The 18892-nt window shown below is 47.1% G+C and overlaps 1 protein-coding gene across 1 annotated transcript; it reads left to right on the top strand.

Annotated features, from left to right (window-relative positions):
* Window positions 1-338: 338 nt before the first annotated feature.
* On the top strand, window positions 339-14619 carry znf628 (zinc finger protein 628; the record flags this gene model as incomplete). The annotated part of the gene is made up of 11 exons (XM_080743398.1): window positions 339-462; window positions 1084-1687; window positions 2455-2527; window positions 3952-4467; window positions 4818-5249; window positions 7028-7195; window positions 7716-8073; window positions 9380-9534; window positions 10240-10482; window positions 11559-11734; window positions 12717-14619. Exons 2-11 carry the CDS (start codon window positions 1284-1286, stop codon window positions 14617-14619), a joined length of 4428 nt encoding a protein of 1475 aa, XP_080599524.1. The 5' UTR covers window positions 339-462; window positions 1084-1283.
* Window positions 14620-18892: the final 4273 nt, after the last annotated feature.

Here is an 18892-nt window from a genome sequence, read left to right on the forward strand (position 1 = left end):
AACACTAGGCAGAAGCCACATTCAGCAAAGTTAGGGCCCACCCAACAATACTACATTACCCATAAAGCATCACGCTAGAGCTAAAAAATGAATATAACTGTCCTTTCTAAAAAAAAATAAAGAGTGTGCTCAAGAGGAATTGAGCATTATTTAAGATATTTTAAAGTGTGCACTTCAGTAGTGGTTTAGGCCAAAAAAATGAAGACTAGAAATAGTTTGTTATCAAGTTTAAAACAAAAAAATGTGAAGGTTGAGGCTCTTGACCAATGGTACTTCTTCGTTTATTGTCTCACGCAGCCAATAGCGTTCGCTGTTGTTGGAAGGCGGCGTCGGGTGGAGAACTGCTAGTTAGTTTGCGCTGGGTTTTTTGTTAAGGTTGTGTGGATTAGCACTGCGGATCCCAGCTCCCTTTCACAACATCAACAACAACAAACAACATTAAGGATGAGTTAAAACTGTCGGGTGAGCATCCCCTCAGCTCTGTTGCATGCACCAACAATATCGAGTAAATTTAACGGAGCAACTCCGCGTTGACGAGGTCTAGAATACATTTGCAGGCCAGAATTGTTATGTTTTGGTAGCGACCAAGCTGTCATTTGCCCTGAATATCTGTTGCTAACTGTCTGCTGTTTCCTTTTTTATAACCGGCGACTGGAATCAGGGAGGCACTTGTCATGTACATTGTACAGTACATAGTGTATATTCAGCATATTGCTGCTGTGTGTGGGAATGAGTGGTGTGCTGTGCACCGCACTGCGGGTACAGACAGACAGTTGTTACAATGATGGTCAGTGGAAAAGATAGCAGGGAGGGAGGAGGTGGGGACTAAACAGGATAGCCGGGGCGGAGGCAGGAGGTGTCATTTAAAGAGACACAGACATAAGTAATATCCAAGTTATAACTTATAATACTGTCATATAATATTGTCATTATGGGATCCTGTGTAAATAAGCCGTAAAGCTTACTAGGATCTCCTTTTAGTTGACCATGTACCAGTGAACTGTATTGTCACGAAACTGTTCTTTTTCCTATGCAACCTTCTAATAAAGTCTTCGATGAATCAATGTCATTTTCATCTTTCAGAATCGGATATGGAAAGACAGGGTTCTCCCTTCTCAGCAGAAGCGTTGATCAAACAATGAGCAGGGACAATGAAGGAAGGTGGCAAAGAGACACTACTGCACCACAACTGACAGCCAAACACATTTAGTGCCAAGGAAGGCACCCACACTCACCTGTGCTGCCCTCCCTCCCTCCCACCACCACCCCCAGTCTGTCCATCCATGGCCAACTCGGTGGCCACTCTGGTGGTCCAAGCGGAGCTCCAGTCCTCCTCCGCGTCGCTCTCTCCCTTCCCGTCCCTGCTGGGGTCGGGCGAGGAGGACGGAGGGGAACGGGGCGAGGAGGAGGAGGAGGAAGACGAGGGTCTGGCGGAGGCCGAGAAGGCGGTGGTGGAAGGCGGAGGAGGAGGAGAGGAGGTGGTGCTGGAGATGGTGACGTCGACGGTGCCGGCCCGCCACCAGGACCAGGCGGACCACCCCTTCCAGTGCCTGGACTGTGGCAAGAGCTTCCGCTGGTCGTCCCGCCTCACGCACCACCAGCGCAGCCACAACAACGAGAGGCCCTACCGCTGCAACCTCTGCCCCAAGGCCTTCAAGGGCTCCTCGGCCCTGCTCTACCACCAAAGGTACTTCTCTCTCTCTCTCAGTGTGTGTGTGTGTGTGTAATGTATGTGTGTGTGTGTGTGTGTGTGTTAGCGCATTCACCAAATATTCGTATATCAAAGTCACTATTCGACGTTGTTCACCGAAGTCGTATATTCGCTTATTTTTATTTTTTTATTGTTTTCTCTTTAAAAATATATAGTTTATAAAGCTTTGCTAGATAGGAAGTCATAAGAACGAGTTGTCAATGCCCCTGGTGGATGAATTTGTTAATGCTCTATACCAGGGGTTCTCAAACCTTTTTAGGCCGTGACCCCCAAAATAAACATATTTGAACTGGGGACCCCCACCCTGACAAGCACTTGGAATTGTAGGTATTAAATTTAATTTGACTCGGTTCCGCAGATAAATATTGTGAAAATAGCAGATCTGTGAGCATGTAGATCTGCTATTTTCACAATGTTCGCCTCTTGCTTTCTTAATATTTGACATTTTGGCCAGTCCTGTCGAATATTCGACTATTCGAATACTTTGAGGTCGAATAATTCGAATACTAAAAATCACTATTCGTGAATGCCCTAGTGTGTGTGTGTGTGTGTGTGTGTGTGTGTGTGTGTGTGTGTGTGTGTGTGTGTGTGTGTGTGTGTGTGTGTTTTGGCTTATTAGAACGCTGGTTCCCAAACACTAGGTCGAGACCCATTCATGGTTTCCTATGGAAGATATGTTTGTGTGTATTCTGTTTAATTACATTGCCTGCAAGCGGTTTGAATGTGAAGGTTTCTGTTGTCAGGTCTCACTCAGGAGAGAAGCCCTACAAATGTCAGGACTGTGGCAAAGCCTTCAAACGCTCCTCTCTGCTCCAGGTGAGATGGCATTTAGAGGTAGTAAGAAATAGATGTTTGTTGTTCAACATCCATTAACACAAGATTTATGCTGCAACACACAGTCTGTAAATGCTTTGTGGAAACGACAGTAATATCATTATTACATAGTCATACCACATCAATACTGTGTAACTATGCATGTCATTTTCTATTATGATTCTAATGCACAGTAAACACATGCCAATGTGAACTTCAGAAATTACTAGAAATCCTATTAACCACGTAAACCCTATATACTTATTTGACTGTGCTACCCCAGGGGTATGTACTGTCTTGGTCCCATTCTTTTTTCACTCTGTACCAACTCTCTTCACTGTAAATCACTGATAGCGTCGCATTGTGAGCGTCTAGATCGTCACCAAATGGTCCCCTATTACGTGATCCTTAACCCATTCAGAACGGGTACGCATTATAGTGTATTATTGTCTCCACCAGCCGAAGGCTGAGGGAGAGTATGTTTTCCCCTCCGTCCGTCCGTCCGTCCGTCCGTGCGTCCGTGCGTGCGTCCTCGCAGTTTGTGAACAGCTAATCTCAGTCACCGTTGGCCCGATCGCTGCCAAACTGAGCACACACACTCCCTGGATGCCAATCTAGAACCTCTGCCCCACATTTTTCAAATCAGCCTCATGGTGGCGCTATAACAGGCCGATTTGTGTGGCCTGGTTGTTACCAGCTAATCTCCGGCGCCGTTGGCCCGATCGCTGCCAAACTGAGCACACACACTCCCTGGATGCTAATTCAGAACCTCTGCCCACATTTTTTAAATCAGCCTCATGGTGGCGCTATAACAGGCCGATTTGTGTGGCCTGGTGGAGACCTGTGCTCGGAAGAGCACTGCTTCTAGTTATTTTATGCTTTAACTATTGAAAAATAGCAGATATACAAGGCACCGATAGAATTTTGACCCGATTCTATAAGTGTCTTTTGAATCCTTCTAAGGTTTTTTGAAAAACCTATGTTTCTATGTCAGCAATCTGGCCAGCCATCGTCAAAGAAAAGGTCCTTTTCACTTAACTGGAGCTCAGTTAGTCTGTTCTTGAGAGACTACTATGACAGTGGTTATCAAAGTTTTCATGTGAAGGACCCCCAAAATGATATGTATTTGGCCACGGACCCCCATCTCAAAATATTTATTTCCAGGACCACCCAGAAGCAAAATTTGAGTTACAAATGTTCGCTTTAAAAATGCATATATTCAAAGATTTGCTCAAATTTTCACAACTTTTTCAAAAATAGCAGATCTTACAAGCTTACAGCGCAGCACTCGGTGCCGCGCTGTGAGCTTGTATATCTGCCATTTTTCAATAGTTAAAGCATTCAATAATTCTAGGCCTAAATGGGTTGTTAAGGGATCATGTAGGGTTCATGTGGTTTAATCATTTCACCCTTTGTCTACACTCCAGGTCCATCAGAGTGTTCACACCGGTCTGCGTACCTTCCTGTGCCCCTATTGCCCGCTCACCTTCAAGTGGAGCTCCCATTACCAGTACCACCTGCGGCAGCACACCGGCGAGTGCCCGTACCCGTGCGACAGCTGTCCCAAGGCCTTCAAGAACTCCAGCAGCCTCCGGCGACACAAGAACGTGCACCTGGGCGTCAAGCCGTACACCTGCTCCGTGTGCAAGAAGTCCTTCACGCAGTCCACCAACCTGAGGCAGCACATGCGCATACACACCGGCGAGCGGCCCTACGTGTGCGGCGAGTGCGGCCGGAGCTTCACGCACTCGTCCAACCTGGCGCTGCACAAGAACTCCCACGCGGCGGCGGCGGCGAAGGAGGGAAAGGCGGGGACAGGGGGAGGAGGCGAGGAGGGGAGTCAGATCGTGGAGGTGGTGGTGGGCTCGTCGGAGGAGGTGACGTCGTCCATGCTGACGGAGATGGTGGGCTTCGTGAGCCAGGAGGGCGCCATGGGCGTCGGGGTGTGTAGTAGATATTATATTATCATGATTGATTATGTGTGACATTATTAGTTCGTATGATACATCATGAATGATACAGGATAGCTTGTTAGAGTCTACATGTCTCACTAGGACTGAGTAGTTATTGTCTTATTATGGTACAGCTCGTCCCAGCGCCTTGGAGCCACACAGTATAACTCTAGTGTCTGACCATTCTTCTTGGCAGGACTACTTTACCACTGACCAGAGTGTTAAACTGTACTTCTGTCCATGATATCATGTAACATAAAGCATAACCCACCACCACCTAATATATTGTCTTGTCTCCTCATTTTCCCATTGATTTTTAATTGATCTGAATTCCTCCACAGGTGGAAGAGGTGTACCTCTCTGCCGCCGCGGCCTCCTCGCCCGGCCAGGCCCAGGGCCTCCTCCCCCAGCTCGCCCTCACCGCATCGGGGGGAGACGTGTGCGGCGGGACGGCGCGGGCCATCGGCACCGAGGTTCACCTCAGCACGGACACGGGCGCCAGCGTGCTGCTGTACAGCTGCGGCAGCTGCAACCAGACGTTCGGCACGCGCACCGAGCTGGAGGAGCATCAGGTCATCCACATGGCGCCCAGGGAGCACCGCGGGGAGCCCGGCGGCGGTGGGGCGGACGCGGTGGGCGCGGCGGTGGGCATGGAGGTCGGGGTGGGCCACCTGCTGGCCGACTTCGAGGAGGTGGTGGAGACAACCACGGTGGCCGAGAACGGACACGCGGCCGACGAGCTGCTGGGCCTGACGGCGGATGGAGACAACGCAGTAAGTGATGGAACCGAGTTAATGTTTTTCATAATTATGATCTGGTTTTATTTTGAGATACTGTTGACCCTGTCCCATGTGTGTCAGCATTACAGGGTCTCCTCGGTAATGAAATTCCTGGAAATATCTTGAAATGTATTTAGAAAAATCATTTTCCAGTACTTGAAAAGGTTTGGAATTGATCAAGGGTCCTGGAAGGTCCTGGAAATATATTTGTCTATGCATTGTTTTTGACTATTGATTTTATTAATAAAAAAAAACATTTTCTAAAACACGTATAACATTACACAAAATATGTAACAGTTTTTTCACAACTGGTTGCAGCCTAATGTATCTGACAAAAAGAACAGATATACAAGCTCACAAAGTGCTGCAGCGCTGTGTGATGCGTAGTTACAGTAGCTTCCTTTGTCACGTGACACTCAGCTGCACTGACGCTCTGACAGACCCGTCGCTAAATGACTAGACCGGGATTTCTCAGCCCCTACGAGCGCTCAACTTGAGTCAAAATAAACTAAACTACTTCACTACTCACCAAACCAAAGGTAGTTTTGCGTTGCTGAAAGTCTATTCTCCGCGGTGGGAAACCTCAAGTTGAGCGCTCATAAGCGCTCATAGGGGCTAGTCATTTAGCAACGGGTCTGTCAGAGCGTCAGTGCAGCTGACGCTCTGGACCAGAGCTAACGTGACACCAACCTGACCTGTGCAGTGCAACCTAACTATTAAAACATCCATGCATCCTTCATTACTTTAAAATGTATAAATGGTGCAAATGCAAAACAATGGACAATTATATTATAAAAAAAGAGAAGTAATACGGAGTCTTGTATTCCAGTGAGCTATGACCTAGGATAGGTGGTGTAGCAAAATATATTGGTACGAAATTTGCTATTTTTGCTATACTGCCTATCATTGCACACAGGAGTAAAATACTCATTATTGCGCAGAATGATTGTTATATAGTCCTGGAAATTGGGTTAAATATTCTGGAAAAAATGTGGAAATTCATTGGTAAAAATGTGTGGGAACCCTGGCATTATTGACTTTGTGAGTGTCAAAATGTTCCTGCAGACCAAGACAAATTTCAAGAGGAGCGTGCTTTGGAAGATTGCCAGTTAAATCCCCCAGACCGGCAGGAAAGCTCTGGTCTGGGAAGTGGGAAGTGATTGAGCAGCATAAATGCATATTCTCTCTCATTACCCCATTGATGTGTCCTTGAGTAAGGCACTTAAAGAACAACTTTGTTTTTTTACAACAAGGGTTTATATTTTAGATTGTAATTAGAGAAAAGAAATGATGAGTGTTCAAATGTTTTCATTTACTGCTTTCTATTGTTTTAGCCATTTTAACGATGCTGATTTCAGTGGTTGGGGCATGCTTACAAGTGACTAAATATGTCTTTTTAGACACAATAAGCCCATTCCCAAGATGCTCCGCAATCTTTCATGGAAAGATGTGACTTATGGGGGCTAGTAGTGTTACTGTAAATAATAGTAAAGAAATCGCTGGCTTATTGTTTCATATGGCATATTTAGCCACTTGTACACATGCCCACACCCACTGAAATCTAAATCTAAAAAATCGCTAAAACAATAGAAAGCAATAAATGAAAACATTTTAACTCATCTTTTCTTTTCTCTAATTACAATCTAAAATATGAACCCTTGTTGTAAAAAAACAAAGTTGTCCAACATCTGTGACCCAACTTCAAAAACTGCTGAATTCTAACAACAGTATGTTAACCCAAAGACGATGGCACATGTTTTTATGTCCTTCAGAACATGGGGACGACCCAGGCCCAGTTTGACCTGTTGCAGAGCTTCACTGAGGTGGCTCAGAGCTCAGAGGGACAGCTAGAGGTCAGAGCCAGCGGTGCAGGGCTGCAGTGTGGCTACTGCAACAAGACCTTCAAGACCACCGGAGGCCTCAACAGACACGTCTCACTGGTGAGGCTGACTTAAATGGAAGGATCATTGGGACAGAAAAAAAATCTTTACAAATAAATAAACGTAACATTATAAAGTAATATTCCTCCTGCGAGTGGAGTCCCAATCTTTTATAGATAGACATCATAGGCTGGGGTGCCTGCTGGCCTACTGGTCCGGGCGCACACCACATAGGCATGGATGCCTGGCCGCGTCGCCGGTTCGATTCCCGATCCGGACGACCTTTGCCGCATGTCACTCCCCGTCTGTCCACCCATTTTCCTGTCTGTCTACTGTCCTATCAATAAAGGCATAAAAGCCCAAAAACTAAATCTTAAAAAAAAGACATCATAGGTTGAGATCACACAGTGACCAGTAGCCTATCTACAAACTATAGACATTTGTCTAATAGTCTTGTTAGCCTATCTAAAAACTATAGTTATAGGCAAATATGTAATGTGGTCAAGCTTGTACGGCTTGTAGATTATTATTTTGTTGTTTTAACTCTTTTAACTCTTGACCCCGACTTCCTTCTCTCCAGATGCACTCTCTGTCGTCCCAGTCGCGCTCCCAGTTCAGCTGCTCGGCGTGCGACCGCTCCTTCCCGCTGCTGTCGTCGCTGCTCACCCACCAGCACTCCCACACGCCCGAGCAGCGGCTCCTGGCCGAGGCCGAGGCGGAGATCGTGTGTCCGGCGTCCCTGTCGCTGTCCCTCCCCATGCCCTCCTCGCCCGGCCGGGCCGACAAGCAGCAGGGCGGCGTACAGCGGGACATCGTCCACGTGGACATCATCACCGTGGGTGAGGAGCAGGAGGAGCAGCAGCAGCAGCAGCAGCACGCCAAGCCGGCCAAGGCGCCCAAGAAGGCAGCTGGTGGCGGAAAAACCACCCTCGCCGGAGGTACGTATGGGCGAAGAGATCAGAATAGAAGCATGGGTGGAGACAGCCTCAGACAGGACAGGGCTGGGTCTTGAAATCAGACACCACCCGCCCTTCAGAATGAATGGCACATGCAGTATTAAGCATTAAAGGACCAGGCCATGCCATCATGTCATTTCTGTTCACAGCTTCAGCCATACGTTTAAGTAGACATAATCATTCCAATGTGTACGTATGCAAGTCCCCTGTATGTACTGTATGTCCCCCAAGGAAAGTTGACTAATCACAGCGAATTACACATCCCAGCTGGCATTGTTGCGTCAATCAGTCCCCACAATGACGTCATCAATATGATTACCCAACATTTTACCCAACATTTTTTGGAGTTCCACCCAGCTCCATACTGGCCTCCAAAGTACCGACTGCTAGGGCTGTCACAATTATTACATAATAGTCTAATCGCAATTATTTGAGGTAATCGCAATTATTTTGCATAATCGTTATAATCGTTTCCATGTTGAGAAATGTTAATATAGTTACAAACTCTTTCAAAAAGTAGTGGAACATTGATAGTGGAAATGGCAGATCTACTGTGACGTGTTGTGAGCTTGTAGATCGGCTATTTCCACTATTAATTTTCTTTTTTAAGTATAAAATTATCAAATATTTCAGTAATTTCTTTGTATATTTAAGTTATGTGCAACTTCAAAGCCTAAAAGCCAAACAAAAATGTAATTGTCAACGACAAATACACAATTAAATCGTTAATTGCAATTATTTGAGTAACAATTAATCGTCATGTAAAATGTCATAATTGTGACAGCCCTACCGACTGCACAGAGAAGCCACTCCATTATTAGACCCTGTCAAGTCAAGGTCACAATTGACGTACATGGGTCATATTTAGAATGACTGTTGGTAGCCACAATTTAAAAAAAAAACGTTTTTAAAGGGCACAACCAACGTTTTGACATGTAGTCTTACGTTGAAATGTTGGTTGCGCCCTTCATCGTGCCTACGAGCTGTGCAACTTCCTTCTTTTAAACATTGTTTGTATTTACTGTGGTCAGCAACTCCTCAACAATGCTGTGCCCTCCTTCTCTTTTGTTTGTCTCGCAGTCGGAATGAGTCATGGTAAACTACTATGGGAGCCTTTTTTTCTAGTGTGCAGACTTAACGTCTTCCTTTTCGTATATAGAATGACCCTAATAGAGCATGTGGTGTGGTGGGTAGCATCTCTCCGAGCACCTTTCTAGTGTGAAACGTTGCGTAAAACCAATTCCTTTTTTGCTTTTCTTACATGTTTCAAACATGGTGTGGCCCACAGAGAGACCATACCGCTGCTCTGAGTGTGGGAAGGCTTTCAAGGGCTCATCAGGACTCAAGTACCACATGAGAGACCACACAGGAGAGCGGCCGTTCCGCTGCACTGAGTGTGGGAAGAGCTTCAAGAGGTCCTCTCTGCTGTCCATCCACCAGAGGGTAACGTTTATGTCTACAGTTACAAGGAAGCTGCATCGAGTTTATCTCTCGGCTCAGTGATGAAACAAAGTGATAAGATGAAAAACACATTCCTGATATGGGCTACAACTTCCTTATAAAAACATCTTCCCTGAAAACAAAAGAGTGCACAAATGGAACCATTCGTTAAATTAACACTGAGCTGGCACATACACACATAGACATCAAAGGGGGCTTGAGCCCCTGCCCTTTTAAAAAAAAAAGTGCCCTCTCCAGACCATGAATGAGGTTTTTATTATGGTGAAAGAAATGCAAATGCCCTCTTTCCAGGCCACACCTGAAGGCAGAATTCAGAAGAGAGAATTGCCTTGTCCAAACTCTCCTGAACTTGAATGCAGCATCTTATGTTGAAAGAATCGCGCTCTCTGTGTGGAAATCCATGCCGTACGTACGCCACACATCTCCAGTATTCACTTGATTATGCTTAGTTCAGTGTGGTATCAAGTACCAAAAATAGCTGACCTCCAAGCTTGGAACGCGTTGCAGCATTCTCTGCATGTCCCTGACACTGAGGATTGTACACATTTCTACAGTGTAGACATTTTAAGCGGTGAGAATCACTGAATTATCAAACGGAATCTAAACGTAAATTGTTCTGGTTGTAATCGACCCATTCACTTTTCCTTTTGGATGTTAACAATCCCTCTCCTCCCACCCCCGCCCAAGGTGCACACGGGCGTGAGGGCGTTCCAGTGCCCACACTGCCCGCTCACCTTCAAGTGGAGCTCCCACTACCAGTACCACCTGCGGCAGCACACGGGAGAGAGGCCCTACGTCTGCAAGGAGTGCGGCAAGTCCTTCAAGAACACCAGCTGCCTGCGCAGACACAGCCAGATGCACTCCGGCCTACGACCTCACATCTGTACCATCTGCAACAAGTCCTTCTCCCAGACCTCCAACCTCAAACAGGTATAACCCCAGGCAGCCACACACATTATCAGTGGTGGAAAAAGTACTCACATTTTGTACTTGGAAGAAGTAGAAGTATCAGTACTGCTATGTAGAAATACTCTGTTACAAGTAAAAGTCCAGAATTCAAAATGTACTTGAGTAAAAGTATGAAAGTGTTGACATCAAAAATATACTTGAAGTACAAAATGTTTGAAAATAGCAGATCTACAAGCTTACAACACGTCGCAAAGCCCATTGTGCGCGGCCGCTCCCGTTAACGGCCGCCCCATGTGTCTTCTTTCACGCAGAGAAGAAAAAATACTGTGAAGAGGGGGAAGAAAAACACTGTTACACCTCTATTTTGATCCGAGGTTTAGGAAAAGACAGAATGGGTCTTTGCCCGAAAGTAGCCAATGTACTTTCAGAATAGGGACGCTTGGGCTCCATGTTGTTAAATCAGGGGTCTCCAACAGGGGGTCCGGGACCCCTAGGGGGTCCTCAGAGTTACTATAGGGGGTCCTCCAAATCTTTGAGTGATAGAAACTTTTTTCTCTTTTTTTATATTAACGATTTGAACCCTAGCGTCCATATTCTGAGAACTTTAGCCAAAAATAGCAGATCTACAAGCTGTGAGCTTGCAGATCGTCTATTTTCGGCAAAGAGGTTTAGTGTAGAGGGTGAAAAAAGAGCACATTAAGAACAGAGTGAAAGGTCAAGTTTATTAAGTATTGACGTTTCAAGTCAATACCTGAAAACACGAATTGACATGAATCGAAAATACACTGATGATTGTGCTGTCAAACAATGAAACTATATGGAATCTATGAACAGGTTCTGGGGGTCCCTGCTTCATCTCTCTCTCTCTCAACTAAGGGGTCCTTGGCCTGAATACGTTGAAGACCCCTGTTGTTAAATGGTTTCTCTCTCACCTTCCTCTCTGGTGAACAGCACGAGCGCACCCACTCTGTTGTTAAATGGTTTCTCTCTGGTGAACAGCACGAGCGCACCCACTCTGTTGTTAAATGGTTTCTCTCTGGTGACACAGCACGAGCGCACCCACTCTGTTGTTAAATGGTTTCTCTCTGGTGACACAGCACGAGCGCACCCACTCTGGCGAGCGGCCGTTCCAGTGCACCCATTGCAGCAAGAGCTTCACGCACTCCTCCAACCTGCAGCTCCACCTGCGCACGCACTCCTCCAGCAAGGACTACAAGTGTCCCTACTGCTGCAAGGAGTTTGTCCTGCACTCATACCTGCAGAGGCACATCAGGTAGGGCTGGGACATATGGTGATAAATATCCTTTAGACCAGGCCTGGAATTTCATCATTTTAGGGGCAAGGCCACTTTTTGTCCATTTTTTTAGGGCACAAAGGCCAAATGCCAGGGCACGAAGGCCATCAAATACAACAAGATTTTAGTCCATTGAAAGAATTTGTTGAATTTCAGGTTTTGGGATGATAACCTAATCTGCAGTGAAATAGATAAATGATGTTATTTACAATCTGATCCATGCTCAGCCCTGCACCAATCAAAGTCACAGGACTGGTTTAAAGATGGGGGGGGGGGGTGTCTACTGTCTACATGGGGGGGGTGTCTACTGTCTACATATTGACAAGAAAGAACGGGGGAGAAATTGGTACAGTCAACTGGGGCATTAATTGGTTTGAGGGGCACAAGGCCAAACTGAGGGGCAACGGCGGCCATGGCCTCCATGAAATTCCTGCCCTGTTTTAGACGATACAATGTCTCCACGATATGCCTTTTCAGAGATATCGTATATATCGTGATACAATGATGAGGGAGCCTTATAAAAAATCCTGTTGAATTGTTAATACAGAGATTCATTGCTGAATTCATTTAAACCTGCATTTTTGTCTAAATCAGTAGTTCTCAAATGTCAAGGTCTCCACTTAAGTCTGACAGTATACAAATGAAACCAACAAAGGTCCATTTAGTTTCATTTGTTTACTGTCAGACTTACATACTTGTAAGGATCAATTTTGACCTCCCAAAAGGAACCCAGAGAGTCCCTTGACCCCACATTGAGGACCACTGTTCTAAATGGTCTGTTACTCCCCTTTCTTTTAGTTTTTGTTACCTTATGCTGTAGGCGGTTGTACTGTTAAGTAACTTGAAAAATAACCATAAAAACCAACATGAAAAAGAATCGTGATAAGATTGTGTATCGTGATACAGCTTGGAAAAAGATTGTGATATTGTATTTTTCCATATCGCCCACCCCTAACATCAGGACACACGCGGGGTTTCCAGTGCTGGGCCCCGGGGGGGCCACCACCACCGCTGCCAACACCGCCGCCGCTACCACTGGGGGACTGAAAGACGGCGTGTCAGTTAAAGCCAGCATGGGAGGGGTCACGACCACCACCACCCTCCTCAACCCCATCACCCTGGAGGCGTCGGGCAGCAGCGGCAGCCTGATCGTGTCCCAGCCGGCGCTGGACATCCCGCCCAACACCTCCCAGAACTACTTCATGATCCAAACGGCCAGCGGCCTGCAGCTCATCCCGCTGTCGGCCCCGACGCCTCCCCCGCCTCCGCCCCCGCCTCCTCCCCCGCAGACACAGAACTACCTCCTCCTGCAGTGTCCCTCGGCCAACGGCAGCCAGCCCAGCCTCATTCTGGTCCCCACCTCGACCGCCGGCCCCCAGCAGGCTTCCCCCGCCTCGGAGACCCAGACCCTCCCGTTGCTCCAGACGCTCCAGCCGGTGCTGAGCCCCGCCACCCACCAGATCCCACACTTTCCCGTGGTGTCCCAGCAACAACCGCAGACCACTCGCATCATCATCACCAACGGCACCGCTGGCCCTGCATCTCTGGTGACGCGCCCCCTGCCCGATTCCCTGCTAAGCAAGCCAATCCTGGGAAGGAGCACGCGCACCGCGAGGGGCCGACGCGGCCGCAAGCCCAAAGCAACCATCCAGAACCCTCCGGATGTCAGCCAAGCTGGTGGAAGCACAGGAACCACGACAGTGGTGAACTGCAAAGTGGCGCCCACTGTTACTGCTGCTAGTGTTACTGTAGCGCCGTCATTGTCGCCGTCGTCATCATCACCTGCATCCACGGCGTCCCCCTGTACCCTTTTCACAGCCTCCATCACGGTGCCAACCCCTTCCTCCTCCTCCTCAATGTCGTCTATGACACCTAGCTCAGGACCCTCAGTCACGGTTAGCACCACGGTGACGCAGACTCCCTCCTCTTCTGCCCCTGCGGCTATGGGTGGGGAACCCTGTGCTGCTCTAAGGGAAGTAAGGACAGAGGGCCAGGCAACGGGGAAGCAGTTTGTGTTGTGTTTCAAGAACGACACCAGGACGAACCAGCAGCAGCAGGAAGAGGGGGAGGCGGGCGGGGAGTCGTATGTGCTGAGGTTTGACGGGGACGGCGACGTGGACGGAGCGGTGGGCGGAGAGGGGAAGTCGTTCGTGCTGCAGTTCCAGACGGACGGACAGAGCAAGGGAGGAGACGGAGAAATGGGCGAGAAGCGGGGGATGGTATCGCTCCTGCAGGAGTGGGGAGCGGGCCAGGGAGGGGAGAGCGAGAGCAGAGGGGGGGCGGCGGAGGGGGAGGGGAGGCAGGGAGAGTCTTTTGTACTTCATTTCCAAACCGAGGCCCAGCACGAGAGCCCGGACGACCACTACACCTCCCGAGGCCCGGACGACGCCCTGGAGCTCTCCTGCACGCGCGCCCAGGGCCTGGTGCCTCTCGACGGGCAAGGCGTGGTGTTCGAGCTGGGTGACGACGACGGCAGCGGCGACGGCAAGATGGAGCAGGCGAGCGGGGAGGGCATGCAGATGATCGCGCTGATCGAGAGAGACGGACAAGCAATGGCGGGGGACGACGCGGGAGGAGGAAGGCGCAGCGCCTCCCACGGGAGAGACGGGGAGGGCGGGGGAGCCATGGAAGGTATATTTCAATTGGAAGGAGGGGAGGGGATCGTCATCATCGAGGTGAGCAGCCTGGCAGAAGGAGCGATGGATAGACGAGAGGACGGGGAGGGCTCAGTGGGTGGTGACGAAGGGAGCGTTAAAGCAGCCGAGGCGAAGGATGCCCTTGACACGCAACCAAGTAACTCTGCAGACGATGCTACCAGACACGGACCCATCCGTAACTCACAGGAAGCGCAGCTGTCAAACTGAGCCGGTCTGAGAGTCTTGTTGAAATGTATGAAGGATGTTTGCACTTTGACCGGTTAAGGATGATATATACTAAGCCGCACGCCGGTGTCATGCACCGAAAATAGCAGGTCTGCGAGCTCACAAACGCCAACAACGCATTGCAGCGTTGTTGTTGCTGTAGTACGATGCTTTCTTTGTCTCGCTGTAACAATCCTGGGCGACACTGACAAGTCACATAATTGAAGTCACATAATTGAAGCAGAGGAATAGTACAATCTGACAATAGGGCATCGCAGTGAGGTTCCGGAAGTAAACTGCCCTTGCATTTACACCATAGGGGATTTCATTATCAGGCATAAAGTCGTAACAATTCAATGTACACTTACCACTAGGATGCAGGTTGTAAAATGGTTCTATATGCTCCTATAGAAACCCAAAGTATGTATGCAATCACTATAGTTTTAATAAACTCATGTTTTAATAACAATCCCACAGAGAAGAACTTCACTACCCATGCTGCTAAATATTTACATCCGGTGACGTCAACGTCTATGATTGGTGGAGCTTGCGGCTACCTCAGAAATAGCTACTGCCCCCCCCGGCAGATTAATGCACTCAGTGAGCGAGTCTTTCTTTTACAAATATGATGCGCTATTTTAAAGATGAAGATAAAAGCGGCCGCAGAGGTGAAAATCACTACGTGTCAGGCCTTATCCTAGCTGGCCTGGATAACTAAACTGAGTGCGCCGCGGTGCGATTCGCAATGGTTAATGGGATACATACCAGGAATCGCAATGCTTTGTGGGAGTGTAGTTTCTGCACTTTTGACAAAAATGATGTAAACAGTGTTGTACCCTGCCCTTCTTCTATACGCTTTCTAATTAATCGTTGCATTAAAAAAAGGAATGTTTGTCATGATTCCTCAGCACCCGGGGTGGCTTTGTCAAAGGCTTAAAAAGACGTTTAAATAAATACTTAATGAAATGTCTATGGATGAAAGAAATGAATGGGGACATCTCTTCCGGAGCCTGAGTAAGGACGGGGCGGGGCTGCGATGCCCTATGGGGCTGTTAAGTATGACATCATTTTGTAGGCAGAGGAGAATTTCTGTCCCCAGTTTCCGTGAATCTTTTTACTATTTTTACTATTTACACATTTTCTTCTCTTTGTTGTTGAAAGGAAAGTGTTAGAATTATACTTTAGTCGTTATTTTTGTCTCGGATCTGTTGAAATAGCGAGGGACAGAAAATGCTCTGGGGGCAGAGTTCTCCTCTGCCTACAAAATGATGTCACAGCTTAAAAGCCCCTAAACAGTTTTCTGTTATCTCATTATCTTGTGTATGGAAACGTTTGTTTCATAATCAATGGATTTGAATGCCATTATATTCACCATGAATGTTGTGAGCTTGTATATCTGCTATTTCCCATGTGTGACACAGGTGTGCAACCTAGTATAACTCAGGCTTTAGGTAGTTGCGGTCCTGGAATGAACATTGTGTGCAAGTTAGAAAAGTACTGTGCTATAATAAAGCCATGGTGCCACACAAACCATAAAAGGTTGTCAAATTCAGAGACTGTTTATGGACCTTAGAAAGTTACTTAATATATTAGTTTACTTGATACTGTATTTGGAAGTTTGTTTCTGAAGTAAATAAATTGTTTTTTTTTTTTGTGAATGTGTATAATATGGCACACTTTAAACAAATATTAGTAAATAGTAATTGTTACTATTAATAAAGTTCATGAATTAAAAGTTTTACTACGACTTTGGTCTTATTTCTTTTGCCAACAGTGAATTCCAGGGGGTTCATCTAATAAAATAAATAACGGGACCTTTAAACGCCCACGTCTCATTCATGTACGCCGGTGAGCAGTGCGCAGCATTCTCCGTACGCAAATGGCGTACACTGACAGCTCCCAAAACGCTTTACGCGAGAATTTACGGAGCAACTCAGGATTGAGAATCCCATCTCCACGCAAACGTAAAGCGTCTTCGAGTCGTTCAATTGAACGTGCGAACCGACCATGGAGACATAAACAATACTTTATGCACAAGAGACACTGATGGAAATGCAATAATTCACAGTATTTCCTTGCATTCCATGTGATGTGAGAGCGCCGTGCTGCTGAAGGTAAGCGGATTCGCATATGTGATCATCACCACCATATAAGGGTCTGTCGACCACCCTGGTAGAGACGCTATTGTATACAAGCGCACATAAGCGTTTGGTTTCACGGTATAAATCGCCCAATAATCCCTTATGTCTGTTGTTTTTGGGCTGGTGCGATATTGCAGTGTTAAATTATAAATGTAGTCTACAGGCTAGTCGTAGAGTGTTCTCACTGCACACAGCATGGTGTCAAGCAGCCTGACACTATAAATAGACATTTAAATTAGACTACAATCCCCACTCCTGCCATAATTCATTAATATGTCATTTATTTGGCTATAGAGTTTTTACCTTTTGCGGTCAACAACCACAGTCCATTACAATGCTCTGGTAGCCTTAGGGTGGCATTTATTTAGCCCAGTTTGGACCCTCCACGATAGCATTTATTGTGCATTGTTGTGGTAGCCTACTACTGCGTCTGGATAGTGGATATAATGTCTTTCTTTCCTGCATTAGTGCTGTCATTCTATATGTAATGTCACAGAGAACCAATACATTCATTATGATGTATAGGCTGAAATTAGAGCCCAGCAGCTTCATTGTGCAGTAGCCTACCCATATAATGCAGGCTACATGTAGGCCTATGTATATGGTGTGGATAATAATGGCTGATGATGGTCACACACACATGGCCTGGGTCCAACTAATTAGACTGAGCTGGCCAACTGGGTGTATACTATAGGTCAGGGGACTTCAATAGGGGGTCCTCCAAATCATTGTTTTTTTTTCTCCTTTTTTGAGCGGTGGTAGCCGCTCCTGTGATTCGCTTTCAAGATGTTACTGGCCGTGTATGTCTGTCGCCTGCCGTGTATGTCTGTCGCCAGCCATACCTCTCCTGACCACACACACAGACCACACACACACACACACGTTAAAGGAGGGGCGCTATTGAGCAGGGCAGGCAGACAACACACTCTCTCTCTCTCTCTCCCTCTCTCTCTCCCTCTCTCTCTCTCTCTCTCTCTCTCTCTCTCACACACACACACACACACACACACACACACACAGCGCAACGGTGGGGGCTTGAGTGTGGGGAACACGCACCACTGAGGCAGACAACACACTCTCTCTCTCTCTCTCTCTCTCTCTCTCTCTCTCTCTCACGCGTTGGTCAGGGACCGCGTTGGTCAGGGACGTGCAGAGAATGTTAAGAGAGGCAGGGGCTGACATTTCTAAAAGGGCCCTTTGGTGGACAATTCTCTCTTAAAAGGGCAGGGGCTCAAGCCCCGTTTGATGTCTGTGTGCACGTGCCTGACGACTGGCGTTGGTAAAAGCAAGAGCAGTATCATCGCATCGTCTATGCGAAGCGTGGAACAACCACGATGTGAAACGAGCAATTATAATCACACCAATGGATTATGTTTTCGTTTAAACCAAATTAGGTAGTCTACAGAGGGACGGAGGGAGTTTTACCGTGAACGTGGCTGCGTGCAGGCAGACTCGTGAGAGAAGAAATCCATGCTTTACACAGTGTTTTCGGTGGAGAAGTCTCGTAAACAGTCTGCCTTCCCGTCCCTACCAAATGAGTCGCCCGTTTCAGCTTGACTCGTTATCATTCTGAATCAATTAAAGTTACATTGTGTGAAACGTGAGCACGTTTAACTCAAGAGGCAAAGCACTGTCTGCTAGGCGGAGGACGGTCAGTGTAGGGAAAGTTCAGTAGCTGGAGGTTTATTCTTCGCTGTATGTCGGTGTCGCTAAACAAGCACCCTTTTAATTAATCTACAAGCCCACAACCTATTGGATCAGTGACGCATTGTGGACTTGTAGATCAGCCCACTTTTGCAGCGGCGAATGGAGACTTCTGCCTCGCGAGACCAGCCACATTTTAACGTTACACGCGAGAAGTGCTGCAGATTTGTTGTTTTAATTAAATATAAATTAATTCGAAGCTCTAGGGGTTGGTGGGTAAACCACCGCTCAGTTCACACGGGTGTGATTTTATATTAACCACTTGAACCCTAACGTCCATATTCTGAGAACTTTAGCCAAAAATAGCAGATCTACAAGTGCTGTGAGCTAGTAGATCGGTTATTTTTGGCAAAGAGGTTTTTTGTAGAGGGGGGAAAAGAGCAGACTAAGTACAGAGTGAAAGGTCAAGTTTATAAAGCATTGACGGTTCA

Source organism: Nannobrachium achirus (genome assembly GCF_963921795.1).
Source record: "Nannobrachium achirus genome assembly, chromosome: 2".
In the NCBI taxonomy this organism is placed as follows: Eukaryota; Metazoa; Chordata; class Actinopteri; order Myctophiformes; family Myctophidae; genus Nannobrachium; species Nannobrachium achirus.